The 17,856-nt window shown below is 31.8% G+C and overlaps 1 protein-coding gene across 2 annotated transcripts in view; it reads left to right on the forward strand.

The window, feature by feature from the left end:
* LOC113376836 (F-box/LRR-repeat protein 2) overlaps window positions 1–17,856 on the forward strand; it is a 549,588-nt gene that overhangs the window by 500,117 nt on the left and 31,615 nt on the right. For both annotated transcript variants that reach the window (XM_026616906.1, XM_026616905.1), the window contains exon 6: window positions 7,456–7,657. In XM_026616906.1, coding sequence (XP_026472691.1) covers window positions 7,456–7,657 — 202 coding nt within the window. The remainder of the gene's footprint in view (window positions 1–7,455; window positions 7,658–17,856) is intronic.

The following is a 17,856-nucleotide window of genomic DNA, read 5'->3' on the forward strand; positions in this document are numbered from 1 at the left end:
TCATTAATTATAGAAGTTAGTGCTGAAAACTCTTGAGACTGGTAATTATTTACTTGAGATTTTAATATATGGGATTAGCTCGTGTTCTGTGGATTATAAGTTATTGGTGATGTACGTACCATGTTAGATGACGGTGACGAATCAATGTTCTCATAATGTTTTGGGTCTTGGATTCTCGTAGTGGCGGTATTTGGCTGGTTTTGTATGGTTTGATGGTTGGATTTCCTTCTGTTTTTGTCAAGGTTGGGGAAAAATTTGCACCCTTCATAGTTTGCAGGTTGTACTCCGCCGTACAAGAAGCAGCACGCTGGGGTGTCCTTGGTTTTTGTACACTTCGATGTAGGATGAGGGTCTCCGCGTTTTACGCAGGCGTAAAGGCGATTGCAATATGTTCTTGAGTTTCCATATAGCTGACATCTATGACACTGGATGATGCCTCTTGTTCTCCTTGGGAATTCGAAGTTTACTATCCGATTAATCAATTTGTTAATCTTATAAATAGTAGTGTTGCTGGGTGCAGGTTCTAAATCGACAAAGAAAATGTTTAAAGTTTTTTTGTTATCCGATGCTTCACGTTATTAATGCTTCTGACTTTATGTCCATAGCTTTCGATAGCAACTTTAATGTCATTGACATCTAACGTAAAATGAATATATTTAAGCACTACTAGGTACGATCTCTCAGTACAAAGTTGGTATGAGTGAAATACGACTTTACTTTTCTGCATAAACTTAACTGCATTCCTATGTACATCCGGTTCGAACACATTAATCTTGATCATATTGTTGGGTAAGGTTTTTGAAATATGTTGGTCAGATTTTAATACAACACTGAGTGATCCAATCATGTCTGGAAAGTCGACGACGTTATAAATGTAGATTGGTGGAGGCCTCACAGTTTTACAGATAGCGACCGAGCTATCTGGTAAACCCATATTGTCGTTTGTGGCATTGCGTGATATATCGAAAGTATTATTTGATAATATACTGTATCTATTTGATAGTTGTACCTCGGTGTAATCAGTATTATCGGCGTAAAGTTTACGCTTTTCATTGTTAGATGATAAAACTACTACTTGCCACTTATTGTAATTGACCGGAACGTCATTGTATGAACTATGAAAACTGTCGTTGACACACATATTAGTCTCACTTGAAATGATGTTTAAAGTTTCCAGCGTACTTGTTAATTCGTAAGATTTTTCTGACAAACATTCACTATCCATTACTGTATGATTCATTTCAATTGCATTTGTATTTTCACTGTCACTGTACAATATGTTCATCGCGGTAGCAACTGTATTACCGATAACACCACAGGTAGTCGGATTAGTGTCCGTCGGTTGGACTATGATCTGTCCTCGGGTCGAACAGGTAAACGGATTAGCGTCCGGCGGTCGGACTCTGGCCTGTCCACGGGTTGAACAGGTACTCGGATTAGGGTCCGGCGGTCGGCCTAAGGCCTGCCCGTGGGCCCTCGATGGCATAACTCGGATTATAAATACATTTGTTATTGAACAATGTGCACTCTACGATGTCTGGCACAAAATTCTTTTGAATAAAAATTAGAAATATGCTTGTGTAAATTTGTGATATAGTTGAGATATAAGTTTCAAATGCAATAACTAATAAATCAAAATATGATCTATTTAAAATTATTGCACATCAATAATTCAGGAATTTTATTTTTTAGTATTATTACTATGAATTGTTACCAATTTACCGTTGACATCACCCTTAAATACGGTGTTCATGAAATTTATACTTTGGTCCGTTAAAACCTCTTCTGGGATACCAAACCTAAGAACAGTTTCATTAACGAAAGCCTTGGCTACGGTTTTGGCTTCTTGATATGGTATTAGTATAGTCTCTGCTAATTTCGTTAAATCGTTAATGAAAGTTAGCATGTGTTTATTTTCGTTATTGGAAACAGGATATGGACCACATATATCAAGACTAATCCATTCAAATTGATATGTAGAAGTTGTGGTTATCAACATAGGTTTCCTTGTCGTTCTGGTGGCCTTGCTAAGTTGACATTTCTCGCATTTATTTATAAATTCTTCTATATCGTTTTTCATATTAGGTCATAAATATGATTCTCGGATTGTGCTGTAGGTTTTTACCATACCTTGATGTCCAACTAAAGCATGATTAAGGTAAACGTACCATATTACGGGATGTTAAGGAACGTCTGACTTTAAAGATGAATTTTAGAGAAAATAGGAAAGTGGACGAACTAAATCTGTTATATTTTATTAATTAGACTTTTAAGATTATTATAAAACAAGATTTTTCGTCGTAGAACGTCATTTATAGAAATAATCGGCATTTTGCTGAACCACGCGTCTGTCCCTAATTCCGTGATAAAAATCGGCTCGTGAATATAATGCCGGGTTTCGTTGTACGTTATTCCGTGATAGCGCTCGAAGCATACATTTTTGATCGTATTGCCTTGATAAATATAGTTGAAGGGTTATAAAAAGTACGGTTAATTATGAAATAATACTTTGATATGATTTTAAACATTTATTTAGTTTCATAAAAGTCATAAAATTATAAGAAGTTTAAAAACTTATGAAATAAAAACAAAATAAAAGCTGGTATTATTATAGTAATAGCAGTATAATAATCATTATCAATACTGTTTCGGTAAATCAAATAAATGAAACAATAAAGAAATAATTTTTAACGGCAATTAAACTAAAATATAAACTTAAAATAAATATAAAATTTAAACTCAAAATAAAAAAAATAAACTTGAAATAAAAGTTGCAATTCTGTCTACAAACGTAAATCTTTAAAGACTTTAAAATAATCTTTAAAGACTTTCAAGTTAACAATAACTACTAGCTTAAATTAGGTTTGATTGGAAATTTTGTATGTTTTAGAAGCTTTAAAATACATTTAATATAATATGGCAAATTTCTTTTAAAGCCTTTTTCAGGGTTTTGGATAAATATTTAATTGGAGCCATCGTTCTTTGAAAAACTGAAAGACCGATTTAAAATCATACCCAAATAAATTTACTGATATTGAATATAATTTTAATAATATTTAATAAATTGTATTAGACTATTAGAAAGTTACTGCATTGAAGAGTGGCCTCGGCAACTTATTTTCGAGTAATTGCGATTCATATTAATCTAATAACTTACGATGTATGTTCGTTTTAATAATATGCAGGTTATAAAATGGTTATATTCCAAAAGCTTAATCGGATTAAAACTATCGTGTTTACAGGAATGTGATCGAAACCGCGCCCTATAAGTACCGTGCGCTATACGGGGTATACCTGTATTTTTATTCAATTTATATAATAGAAATTATTGATCATAGATAAAAAGGTAGAAATAAATGATTCTCTCATTACTACAATATTCTAGGTATATTGGGACAATGCAAATAAGTGAAAAAGATCGTGTACTTTCTTACTAAAGAGTAGTCATTTCAAACTCAATTATTAGGGTTAAAAATTTAAAAAAACATATACCGTAATTACGTTACAGTATTCTGTAGTCATTAACAAACTTAATAACACCAGAAACACCGCCGAATTTAAGAACAGTTGAAAATAAAAGATAAAACTATTTCAAGTCTACTTCTCGTAATTGCGGGATACTCACGGAATTACGTTCATTGGTTCAGTTGTGTGAACCTAATTGCGGGAGTCATGAAATTGACAATTTCTTGACAAATATATGCTCGATTTAACTATGGAACTAATCTCTTATTATTACTGATCAAAAATTTCACACATTTGAACCGATTAAGCTTATCGGAATCGAATAAAAACCTTAAGCAATGGAACCGTCACATAACCTAACTCGCGAACAAGCCAGTACGAAATGGCGATCGAGTCAAGACCGATGCTTTCAAAAGCTTTTTACGGCTTTAAAAACTAATATTTATATTCGAAAATCGTACTATTTTATTAGGGTTCAAATTATAATTGATGTGCTATTGAATAAAATTATTATTTATTGACCGTTTTCTTATTTTGCGATCAAAATGAAAAACTCCCGTAATAATGTACTATCCCGGAATAGTGTACGTTTACCATATTATGAAAATATTTTAAAATAGCATTAATTTCTAATTAGGTTAGATTAGTCTTAACGAAATCCTTATAAAATCTTATTTTAACTTTTTTTTTGATCCTTGGCAAGAAACCTAAAAATTATTCAAATTGCCTCAACCTTTAATCATTTATTTTTACGGGATTAGCAATATGTAGTTCATTTACATTATTGGATACTACGGCATTTAGAGAAATTATACATTCAAATATATCGTTTAAATATACTTTTTCATGCTTCTTATGTGTTACTAAATAAATATAGTTATATCCATTAAAATAAAATTTATTATTCGTTTAGAAACAAAAATGACTCGGGATATGAATTTTAGGCTGGTATTAATGTTACTCTTTACTACATGGTCTTACATTATGCAATTATTATATCTAAAATTTATAAATATTTCATAGGTGACCAATTTTTCCTCGATATTTTGGTTTCCGTACAAGTATGTTTTAAACTATGGCACACCCCAAATAAAAGCTAATAATTCCTTATCAATTGTGGCATAGTTTTTTTCATGATTGTTGAGCAGTCGGGATGCCAAAGCCACTGGCCTCTTTCGACTCACCGCTAGCATCTGTTGTCAAGATAAATGATTTTTCAAAATCAGGATACTGTAGTATGGATGCGCTACAAATTGCACTCTTGAAAGCATTAAATGATATTTCTTCCCGAGGATCCTATTTCCATGCCTCATTTTTTTTTCAACAATACATTCGATGAATTAGCAATTTTTACTAAATCTTCTATGAACTTCCTAGGATTACTGGCTAAACCTAAAAACATTGTTGTAAAATGTTGATTGATTGATTAAATTGCTTGACTTGCCAAGAGAGTGTGTGGTCTAGCGCCTGTTTCAAAGAGCCCGCGTCCTGCCATCAATATAGAGTGTCCATCTAGAAGAGTCTGTAGTAGCGAGTGGAAACTTGAATATGAGCTACGCAGAGATAGTAAATAATGGTGTTGGCCATGTGTGCACATGGCTCATAGAAACACAAGAGTATCGATATATATATATATATATATATATATATATATATATAAATTAGGGTGGTCCTTGATATGAACATTTTCGAATTTCCTTGCTCCCAAGGGCTCAAATGGTTTGAAATTAATAAAAAATAATTCTCTAAAAAAAAGACAAATGAATTAAAAGTAAAAATTCGTGTAATTTTTTATTGAAAATTCGACGTTTTTAAACATTTTTGGAATTTTTTTTATGCTATTTCTACTTTGATTGAATTGCGCTCTATCTAAAAGACAATATTAAGAGCTAAAACTTTTAGAGAACTGTTTTTTATCAATTTGGAAACATTTGAGCCCTTAGGAGCGAGGAAATTCAAAAATGTCCATATTAAGGATCACCTTAATATATATCTTAATATATATAAATTTAGTGTCACAGCTGTCGTCCACGATGGACGCCTAAAATACTGAACCGCATTGAAATTTGTTTTGCTCTACGTGTGCATATGGATCTAATTTAGGACATACGGTATATTGAAAATCTGAATTTATAGCCAAAATTTTATATAATAAATAAAAAAATTGACGTTTTACCATAGAATCAGTTTGAGTTCTGTCGAGAGTCTAGAGTCTCTAGATCAAATACCATAAAGCAACAAATGCTACAAATGCAACGAGCGATTCGAATGACGGTTGGTAAAATAGATACATAGATAAAAGAAGAATATAGATAAATAAGCACATAAGTATGCATGTAACACGAGACAAAAGCGTAAAGTGAGGTTATTGACCATTATTGATGTTTATTATTGTTTATTAATGGAATCGTTTATGAAATCAAATTTGCTTGAAGATCATACTGCTTATTGATAGAAGAGTTTTAGCAGAGAATATTATTTATGGTATATATGTTCATATATTGAACAGCGTCATTTTATTACACGATACAAATGAGGCATTATAATAAAATTTATCATTTTCCTAACAGCAACTAACTCTAATAACAACTAAATCTAATAAAGCACAGTGGTAAAATTCAAATATTCAAATAACTACTATGGATGATTAACGTTCAGTTGGTTGGGACTATTATTAATTAAGTTAATTATATTGATGGTGCACTATTGAGTCTATTGAAAAATAACCATGTAAGTATTAAATCATAGAAGTGTTTTATAGTAAATTCATTAAGCAGAAAACTGCAATGAATAAAATGTGCTAATATTACAGCCTGCAACAGATTGTGTTAATATCACAGCCCAAGATTGACGAAGGCATCAAACATGCTCCAATATTTTCAGGCAATGAATTTAAGAAATAAAACAGAAGCCATGTGCTGCAAAAAAGTTTTAAATGAGAAGTAATTTTTCTACAATGGTTTTCTTCGATACCATCAGATAGCACGATACCATTTAAGAGGTTACAATTTCTGATACATTTGGCATTTGCGATGACTATCACCAAAGCTCAGGGACAAACAATGTCCGTTTCTGGACTTGAATTAGAAAATCAATGTTTTTTGCACAGTTAATTAATTATATGTTGACCAAAGAGGATTTGATCAAAAATATCGTGCATCAATTGGTTTTAAGCTAGATTTACAAAAGCATTCATTATAGAGTAATAATAATTGAACAGTGATACAGCTATATGGAATGGAATGTTAGATGTTGAAAGGTGTAAAATTAGAATAATGTATGTAATGTAATAAATTATTTATATTGTATATATTTTTTATATATTGTGATATTTAATTTTAGGTTAGTATTATGCAGTTATTTGTATGTTTGCATAATTGTGTTCATGAAATATATGTATGTTGAATGTAATATAGATGGTGTTTTAATTAGTTAATAGCGAATTTGCTTAGAATATTATATATTATAATTATTTGTAATTATAATGAGAATTATTTAGAAGTGTATTTTGAATAATATTTAAATATATAACGAAAAAAGGTTAGAAATATATATATAAAGATGTCGGTGCCCAACAAAAGGTATAAATGATAACTCTTTTTGACGGTGAAAAATGTTGGCAGTCTTACTCCGCCTATGAAAAGGGTCAGATAACAAATTTTAGAATGATAGTAAAAAACATATATTTATAACTAGAAATTAAATGGAAATTTTACAGAAGATACATAATTCAAAAATTGTTTGTTTGATGTGTTATGTGTGGCGATGCAGTTCGTTGGGCTCAGTTTAGACAGAATAATTACTAAAATTTTTGTACACAGTACCGGGATTCTATCCGAGCATATCTTAGATCGAGTCGAGCATGTAGCTATTCGGCTAAACTTGCCGCACATTTTTCAATAATTTTCAGAAGTTCTCAAAAACAAAAAAATCTAATATATGTTTATAAAATAGTAATTTGCTTCAATTATTTAATTTCATCATTTTCAGATCTGATGAGTGAATACGTGATGCAGGTGGAATGGGACAAATGTGCCCTGCAGGAGTTAGACGTAACAGCCACAGATTTGTCGACTGAATGTCTCATTGATCTGCTGGTTCGAATACCATCGCTGCGTTTCCTCAGCGCTGGCCAACTCAACGGATTCAACGACAGTGTTCTCAAAGCATGGATGGAAATGGGAAATCCGAGGTAATCAAAAACTCAACATTTTTATGAATGCTTTATTCTACAAATATCTATGAGATGAAACGATACATAATAAATAAGAATTCCATTGAATTCGTTTTAGTTGATTTCACTAATTTTTTAGAAGTCCAGTTTGAGTTAAACCTTTTAACAAAATCCATAAAAACCTGTAATCTTCAACTTACAAGTGTTTATACAAGTGTATAAGAAGTATCTATACTTCTTTATGAGATTCCTATGCAGTTCTAAATTATTTTTCTTGTGTTTCTTGCTCATGCTTCGCTTTGAAGTTGATAAGGTTAGTTTTTCAGTGCACCATCTGGGACTAAGTAATATAATATTTGGACGCAAACCCATAGCCTGAATCTATACGTTTTTCTCGACTTCAATTAAAAAAAAATACTTCTAGTAATCCTATCGACTTGAAATTTCTTCACTTTTCCTAAAACTTCATTAACTATCGTTCAATGAAAAAATAAGGACGAAAAAATGTACAGAAGGATAATTATAAGAATATTAACTTTTTTATACTTCGAACGGTCGGAGTGGTCTGCCTAGACCACCCATACATTTTGAATGAAATATACGCTTTTTGATATATGTGAACCAGTATTTTGTCTTTTTTCTGGTATTTTCTATTCAAACTGCGTTTTATATATTCTTTGCTATGTGTTGTAACATGAATGTTAGTCTTTTCACGACGAGAGTGCCTTGAAAACCTACCCAACTTATTAGTCATCGCAAACATTGAAAATCGGATGTGTAATGCGTACATTATCAATAATTTTTCTACCCGTACTGCGTTCAAAAATTTTTTGGCAAACTTGTAGTAAAATTATATTTTCAACTTGAATTTTACAGCTCATTTCAAAGGCGACGTACCTCATTTCGTTTTCATTTGAATTTCACATTCATTTCGAAGGAGTTTTTCATTGATATAAATAAATGATATAAAACTAAAAAAAAAATCAATGAAAAATAAAAATAATAAAAAAAATAAAAAAGCAACGATTTTTTCATATTCTTTGATTTTTTTATATAATTTATATATTTTATATTATAATTTTTATTTTTTCACCTTCGAACGGCCGGAAAGGTCTGGCTGGACCACCATTCATTTTACATGCATTTATATGAGATAAATGAGTTTTTGGTGTCCTATATATTAACGATTATTAGTAGTAAATATTTATAGTTTTGATTTTTTCTTTTTCTTACCGTCTTTTGCATGTGTTGAGCTTGCTTATAATAAAAATATTATATATTATATTATATAGAAAAAATCAAGAAGTATAAAAAAAATCATTGCTTTTTTTTGTTAATTTTTCTGTTTCATATCAATGAAAAACAATATTTATTCTTTTTCGGCGTCTTTGAAATGAATGTGAAATTCAGATGAAAACGAAATGAGGTGCGTCGCCTTTGAAATGAGCTGTAAAACTCAAAGTGAAAATATAATTTCACTACAGGATTGCCAAAAAAAATTTCAAACGCAGTACGGGTAGAAATATTGTTGATAATGTGTGCATTACTCAACCGATTTTCATGTTTGCGATTACCAATAAGTTTGGTAGGTTTTTCAAGGAACTCTCGTCATGTAAATACTAACATTCATGTTACAACACATAGCAAAGAATATATACAACGCAGTTTGTATACTCGTTTAATATATCAAAAAGCGTATATTTCATACAAAATGTATGGGTGGTCTAGACAGACCTTTCCGACCGTTCGAAGTATAAAGAAGTTAATATCCTTATAATTATCCTTCTGTACATTTTTTCGTCCTGATGTTTTCATTGATCGACAGCTAATAAAATTTTAGGAAAAGTCAAGAAATTTCAAGTCGATAGGATTACTAGAAGTTTTTTTTTTTTTTTAATTGAAGTCGAAAAAAGTCTGTCCGGACCACGCCGACCGACGGAGGGTTAAAAAAACATTTGATTCTTATTGATGGAAAAGGGTGCTGATTAGTTTTTGGCGAAAGCAAATCCAGCCGTTTAGAAAATGCGACATAAAGAATGGTAATTCAGTTTTTTGAGGTAATGACGCCCCTCGTTAAAAATGATCATTTGACATATGCATATCAAATTATCAGATATTTTATACAGGTTTTAAAAATGAGCACTAAGGGTTCAGTACCAATATTTTTAATTTTTAAAGTTCACTTATACAGTTCGAACATATTTCAAAGTTTTCAGTTTTTTTTCAAAATTTATAAACATATACAAAGTTTCATACTTCAAATATAAATTTTAGTTTTTAGATAAAGAATTAAAAAGATGTTGCTTGGGTTCAGATCTAGTGAGTAAGGCGGCGCCAAGACAGCGGTGCTTTGTCTTGGTGGAACAGGATTTCTTTTTCTAGCAAATGCCCAAAATGAACAAAATTTTGGTGAGTTACTTTTAAAAGATGCGCAACTACATTTACCAGCTTTTATTGACGAGTGGCGTCATTATCTTGTTGAGATCTTTTTAACCCACGCTCGTATTTTAATCTATCTATGATAAAATTTGATGTTAATTTGATTTCCCGTTAGATGTAGAGGATACATGTTTGCTTCAACCTGCCACGCGTGGAACGCATGACGCCCAAGCAAGATCTTAAGGCTTTACTCTATAGTGAATATAATTATTGCAGTAAGTTTTTACTTGCATCGCCATGAACAAAACAACAATTATTTAGTTAAGATAATATGAGCTTCTAGCTCATCCAATATTTCAGTATCAGGTATAATGATAATAAAATTCAATTAAAATTTTTCATTTTGATAACAATAATCTGTCCATACAAGAGAATTGTCAAATCCTAAAATTTCAATAACAAAAATAGAAGATAAAACTATTAAACTTATTAACTAAACTGATGTTAACAATACTTTTATTAGCTTGCTAAATTAATTCAGCGCTCGAAGCGAACACATCGATTATACAATACCTGAGTACAATCAACAAGCATAATAAACAGCATTTATTTAGTCACAGTTTAGTGTAGTGTTTGATCTAGTAAGTGACTTTACTTGTGAATTCAGTGCTTTTTAATTAAATATAGTGCTCCCGTCAGGGAGTACTATAAATTATCACTCCACAATACCAATTGTGGAATCATTTAACATCATTCACGAAGACCAAAATAATTCTACTCAACTAGTTCTGAACCAGATGACTACAAAAAGAAATAACGATGATGCAGTAAACAGATCAACATTGTCGGATCCAACTCCCATTCCATCAACAAGTAATTTGTCTTCAATAGCAACAATGGATCCAGAGTCCACTGCACGCGATGTGATTGATTACACGAATAAAAACCCATGGCAAGAGGTAACTTCCGCTAAAAGACGTCGCCCGAACAACGCAGTAAGTAATGAAAGCGTTCCCATAAAATTAGCCAACAAATTCAGCGCTCTAGAAAACAAAGTTTCTAAACCATCAGACGAGGCAACAGATAATAAAAAATCTACTCCTCCGCCTTTATTTGTCTACGGGGTTCGAGATTACAATCTTATGATAGCGGATATTAATTCAATTATTAATAAAAACAAATACATCACTAAATACCTACCCAATAAAACTATTAAATTCAACATTTTTGAAATAGAAGACTACCGCAATTTTGTTAAATTTCTGCGTGAAAGAGACGTCGTTTTTCATACCTACCAGATAAAAGCGGAACGCTCATACAGGGTTGTACTCAAATATCTGCACTACGCCACAGATAAAAATGATATCAAAGCCGCAATTGAAAAAGAAGGTCATCCTGTCAGAAATATTACTAATATCATACATCCGAAAACTAAACAATTGCTGAACATGTTTTACATAGACTTAGAACCCAAAGAAAACAATTCGTCAATTTTTAAAATGAATAAAATGTTAAACCAAATAATTCATTTTGAGCCCCCAATAAGATCATCTAATATTCCGCAGTGTGTAAGGTGCCAAATGTACGGCCATACCCAGCGTTATTGCAACCGCAGATTTATATGTGTAAAATGCGGCTCTGATCATGAGTCTAAAAAGTGTACAAAAGCAGCTGAAGCCCCGCCCCTTTGTTATCATTGCGGCGATAATCATACCGCAAACTACAAAGGGTGTTCTTACTACCTTCACCTTGTCGGTGCAGATAACGATCAAGCAACAATAGGCAGAAGTAACGGGACTTATTTACACACAAATGCAAACCGGTACAAATCCAACCTTCACAACAATAGAATTTCTCAGTACGCAAATCCTCAGCATATGTCTTATGCTCAGGTAATAAAATCGCAATCAAACCTATTTAACAACAATCAAAATCACATTAACAACAGTAATTCTCCATCGATGTCTGATTTCCTGACTGAATTTAGAAATATGTTTAGCCAGATAATGGAACAAAACACCATGATTGTCAAAATGTTATCAACATTAATCAACATTAATAAAGCTAAATAATGGCTAATATTTTAAACTTAGGATTATGGAATGCTAACGGCTTGTATCAACACAAAGCCGAAGTAGAATTATTTTTGAGACACAACAATATCGACATCTTTTTAATTAGTGAAACACACTTCACCAAGTATTCAAACTTTTATATACCAAATTACAAGACATACTTCACTAACCATCCCGATGGCACCGCACATGGTGGGACTGCCATTATTGTAAAATCTAATCTTCTTCATTACGAACTGGATAAATACGAATCTGAAATTTTGCAAGCCACATCAATTTCATTAAAAATGAATTCATTCAACTTATGTGTTTCTGCAGTCTATTGTCCGCCGAGGCACAATATAACCAGTTTACAATTTCAAGATTTTTTCTCTACACTAGGTAGTCATTTCATCGCCGGCGGAGACTACAACAGCAAACACGTCAATTGGGGCTCAAGATTAAATAATCCCAAAGGAAAACAGCTATATGATACAATACATAAACTCAATTATAGTGTTCTTTCTTCAGGTTCCCCCACCTACTGGCCGAGCGATCCTGCCAAAAAACCAGATCTATTGGACTTTTTTGTATCATCGGGTATAAGCTCAATTCACAAGGAAGTACGAGCAAGCTACGACTTATCATCTGACCATAGTCCAGTAATAGCCAGCATAAGCACTTCGGCAAGTATTTTTAAACCCTCCTCTAGGATCTGCAATCATAAAACAAACTGGGACATCTACCGGAAGTTCGTAGAAGACAAAGTTAACCTCAAAGTTAAACTTAAAAATTCCGCTGATATCGAAAACACCATCGATTCCTTTAATACTCCTCTATACGATGCTGCAAAGTTTGCTACTCCTACTCCTGTTACGACAGAAAACTCCTGCCAGACAACAACATATGAAATAAAAAGGCTCATAGCAGAAAAAAGAAAAGCTAGGCGTAGGTGGCAACATAGTCATTTGCCCACAGACAAAAACATTTTCAATAATCTGAACAACAAGTTGAAAGCAAGGTTAAAGGAACTCAATCAAGTGAGATTTAATAACTATGTATCAAGTTTGAATCGTTTTGACAATTCTATCTGGAAACCCGTCAAAAATAAACTTAAACCTAACTTTCAAAATTCTCCAGTTCGTATGGATACCCAGACCTCTGCATGGGCAAGAAGTGACAAAGACAAAGCAGATATATTTGCGGAATACTTAGCTACAGTTTTTCGGCCTAACAACTTATCAAATTATAATGTCAACATTAGTCCTGCTTTAGACCATAATAGCAGTCACGAAAGCGAGAAACGTTTCTTGTCTCTCAAATTAGTAGTTAGTGAAATAAAGAAAGTTAAAGCAAAAAAATCGCCTGGAATAGACCAAATATCTCCCAGAATGCTCAAAGAATTGCCTGTAAAAGGATTCATTATAATCACCTATATCTTCAACGCTATTGTGAGACTTGACTACTGGCCAAATCAATTCAAGACCTCTTTAATAAAGATGATTCCAAAAACTGGCAAGGATCAACACTTAGTCACATCTTATAGGCCAATCAGCCTTCTTCCTATATTGTCAAAAATTTTAGAAAAACTGTTACTACAAGATATTCTGAAGGAATCCAATATCTTCCCTGATCACCAGTTTGGATTTCGTAAAGAGCACTCAACCATACAGCAGTGTCACAGGATTGCCAGTCATATTTATAACTCATTCGAATCCAAACAATATTGCACCGCCGTCTTTTTGGACGTCAAACAAGCATTCGACAAAGTGTGCCACGACAGACTCGTCACAAAAATTAGACTCTACTTACCAGTAAAGTATCATAATATCTTAACATCATATATTGTCAACAGAAAGTTTATAATCAAGGTTAATTCCTCGTCGTCTGACGTATTTCCTATCAAGTCAGGGGTACCGCAGGGAAGTGTGTTGGGTCCGTTCTTATACACCCTGTTTACGCGCGATATTCCTACAACATCTATTACCACAATCGCCACATTTGCAGACGACATATCAATCTTATCCACTGATGACAACCCTAGTACTGCTTGTTTAAAACTGCAGTATCATCTTAATTTGATTGAAGATTGGACCAAACTGTGGAACATAGGCATCAATGAGTCTAAGTCTAGCCACATTACTTTCACTCTTAACAAACAATCGTGTCCTGCAGTGTTCTTAAATGGCAATCAAATTCCAACAGTCAGCACCATCAAATATCTTGGAATTCACTTTGACGAAAAACTCACCTGGCGACATCACATTTGCACTAAAGTTAAGCAAATGAAAACGCGAGTTAAAGAACTCGGCTGGCTCATTGGACATAGATCCAAATTATCTCTTGAAAACAAGGTCCTTATTTATAATATGATAATTAAACCGTTGTGGACTTATGGTCTTCAGATCTGGGGCTGCTCAAGCAAATCAAATATTGCTCTTATACAACGGATGCAATCAAAAATTACTCGTTTGATCACAGGAGCACCCTGGTACGTAACTAATCAAATGATCCATAACGATCTAAATATACAGTTCGTTAATGATGTCATTAAATCAATCAGTGAAAAACATCACCGGAAGCTCGAAAACCATCCAAACACACTAATGGCGCCACTGTTAGCAACTCCAAACATCAGGAGATTAAAGAAGAAATGGCCGAGTGATTTGATTTAAGCAGAACATTACTTGATGAAGTGACCTCTATTAAATATTTATAAATCTTTTATTGAGAGAGTGTGTGTGTGAATGTCTGTGCGTATGTATGTACGTATGTTAGTGTATATAATAATTTCATAACATTAGATCTTAAAATACGTAGTTTTCCCAGTAAACGGCCGAAGGACCTGAGCCAACTAGTATACCACTTGCTGAAGTGGTTACTATTATATAATTTCTTTTTTTGTTAACGTGCGTGTGAGTATGTTTGTGTGCATGTACGTATGCATGTGTGTGTATTTGTTAAATTTATCACAATAGCTTATAGGATACCTTGTATTCTGATTGCTGTAAATAAAGAAATATAAAAAAAAAAAAAAAAAAAAAAAAAAAAAAAAAAAAGCTTGCTAAATTGTTGAATCGCTAAAGCTCTTCATATTCAACGAACATTTCATTTCACTGCGAAATACTTCATGGCTACAGAAAATTGGTTCATTGTGCAAAGTTGCAATATCTGTGAGATATATTCAGAAAGCAGTTCAAATTTAGTTGACACATCATCGAACCTTTTTTTTAATTACAATATTTATTACAACTGTTAAATAATTTAACATCTAGTAATAATTATGAACAATAACATAAATTTAAATAAAAAAGAGTACAAAGGATAGTATTTACATTGAAATGATATCCGTAGTATGATGATTTAATATAAAATGAAAGCAAATAATAACTATTTGGTATTGGTATTTTGCCTTGAGGCAAGTTACATGAACTTCCCGATATGTGTAAATAATCGACTTAATCAATGAAAAATAAATTAATTTATGAGTGATTAACAGTATTCCGAGTGAAATCATTACACATAATTGAAAACGAATAAACACTCTATCGTTATACCAAGAAAATCGTCTAATTTTATTTTGAACAACGCCAAAAAAACTACTCAATTTCTCAAATTTTGATGATTTTTAAAACTTAAACTACTTGTCGTAAAGCTGTAATATTTCAGTAAGTTCTATAAGACCAGGATATATATCGCAAAAAAAAATCTATAAAAATCGGCTTAATTTTTTTTTTTAACAGTTAATTACAAGAAATCAGCTCGATAGATTTTCAACTAAAACTAATCAGTATCATTCCCCAATGATATCTTTCGAACAACTTTTCATTTTTGCAAATCGATTCGGTAGTATGAGCTAAAATGTGGACAAACAGTTTAACACTTTTTTTCAAATTACAAAGAAATGGCTTGGCCGATCGCTGCACAAAACTGAGAAACACTCCTCATCGAGATACATCGAATGGCTATTAAATTTTTGAAATCGGTCCAGCCGTTTTAGAGAAAACGTCGATTTACGGCAAAAAATCTGTTCACACACACACACACACATACTTTTTCCAAATTTGATCTCATTCGATTCAGAATGGCTTGAAATGTCGAGAAAACATAAAATTAGCAATTCGGATTTTTTTATGAAAACATAAACTTCTCCTTCGGGAAGTTAATAATAATAAAATTAATAAATAAAATAAATACAATTTCTGAATAATAAAATAATACAAGAAAAACAATAAAGTGGAATAAAAACAATAAGTGACAGATAATAATAAATATAACAAAATAACAATATTAGAAATAATAAGATAATAATATAACAATAATAATAATAATAATAATAATAATAATAATAATAATAATAATAATAATAATAATAATAATAATAATAATAATAATAAGAATAATAATAATAATAATAATAATAATAATAATAATAATAATAATAATAATAATAATAATAATAATAATAATAATAATAATAATAATAATAATAATAATAATAATAATAATAATAATAATAATAATAATGTTAGCGTTTACAAATGGCTATTTATGAGATCATTGGGTATTTTTCGTTTTAGTCTGGTTGGCCGCGCTTCTGAAAATACTTTCTGTGCCAAGTAATTTGGGTGTTCGTCAATTCTTTTTTTATACTTTTCTGAACTTTGTTGAATTTCTTGATTTACTGTCATCATGTTGCTGTCCTGATGAATCAATCAGTTGGGAACGCACCTGGGTGCGCTCAGTGCCCATGATCTTGTTTTGCATTCGCTGAATGAACTGCATATTGTTTTTTTTTGGCGGTGCTCCATAATTGAATCCCCTAGGACCACACTGGTTTGAAAATACATTTGTGAATCATTAGTTTGTTGTTTGTCGACAGTTCGGATCGTTTATTCAGCAACAAGTAATGTTTTTTAAATAGTTCTTCAATCTGCTGTTTTTTTTTTTTTTTTTGTTAATGTGAACCCTCCAGTTCAATTTGGAGTCTAGATGTATTCCGAGATATTTTACGCTATCTTTTACTGGGATTTCCTGTCCTTTCAACTTAATTGTGGGGCATATACCAGTACGCAGTGTGAAAGTGATATGCGTAGATTTTGCACCATTTGTCATAAATCTCCATAAAGAAAGCCATTTTGTAGCAATGTCTAGATGCCTTTTAATTACTTATCTTTACGATATCGTTTGATTAATCTAATATCCAATATTTAATATGTTAACAATCTAAATCCTTTTTCTGGTAATTCTTTTATCAATTTTATCGAAATTTTATCTGGCCCAGGAGATTTATTAGAATTTGCATCCTTGACATAATTTTTTAATTCGGTCACCGATGTGCGTTTTACAATTTGGCCTGGTATAGATTCATTTTGTAAACAATTGTGGATAAAATCTTCATCGTTCACATTGCAAATGCGGGAATGAGGCTGGAATGTATTTTTCAGATGTTCTGAAAATTCTTCCGATTTTTCTTCTGAACTTCTTGCCCAAAAACTATCAAGTTTACGCACTGGATATATGTACTATCGGCCTTTTTAATCTTTTCGTTACCTTCCAAAGAGAATAATTTGTGTCTTTACTAGATGAAAGATTAGTTGAATAATTTTTTCGACATTCGTTCTTATATTCATATAATAGAGTCTTAAGATTCCTGCGGGCACAGTTAAGTTTGTTTTTATCAGTAGGTGATCTTGTGGTTTGCCATTTTTTTTGTAATTTACGTTTTTGAGCTATACATTTTTTATTGTTAATAGTATAATTAGGTTTTCAACTTGCATTTGA

Source organism: Ctenocephalides felis, unplaced genomic scaffold (genome assembly GCF_003426905.1).
Source record: "Ctenocephalides felis isolate EL2017-DRISC unplaced genomic scaffold, ASM342690v1 CF-g0.4_SCAFFOLD_01886, whole genome shotgun sequence".
NCBI lineage: Eukaryota > Metazoa > Arthropoda > Insecta > Siphonaptera > Pulicidae > Ctenocephalides > Ctenocephalides felis.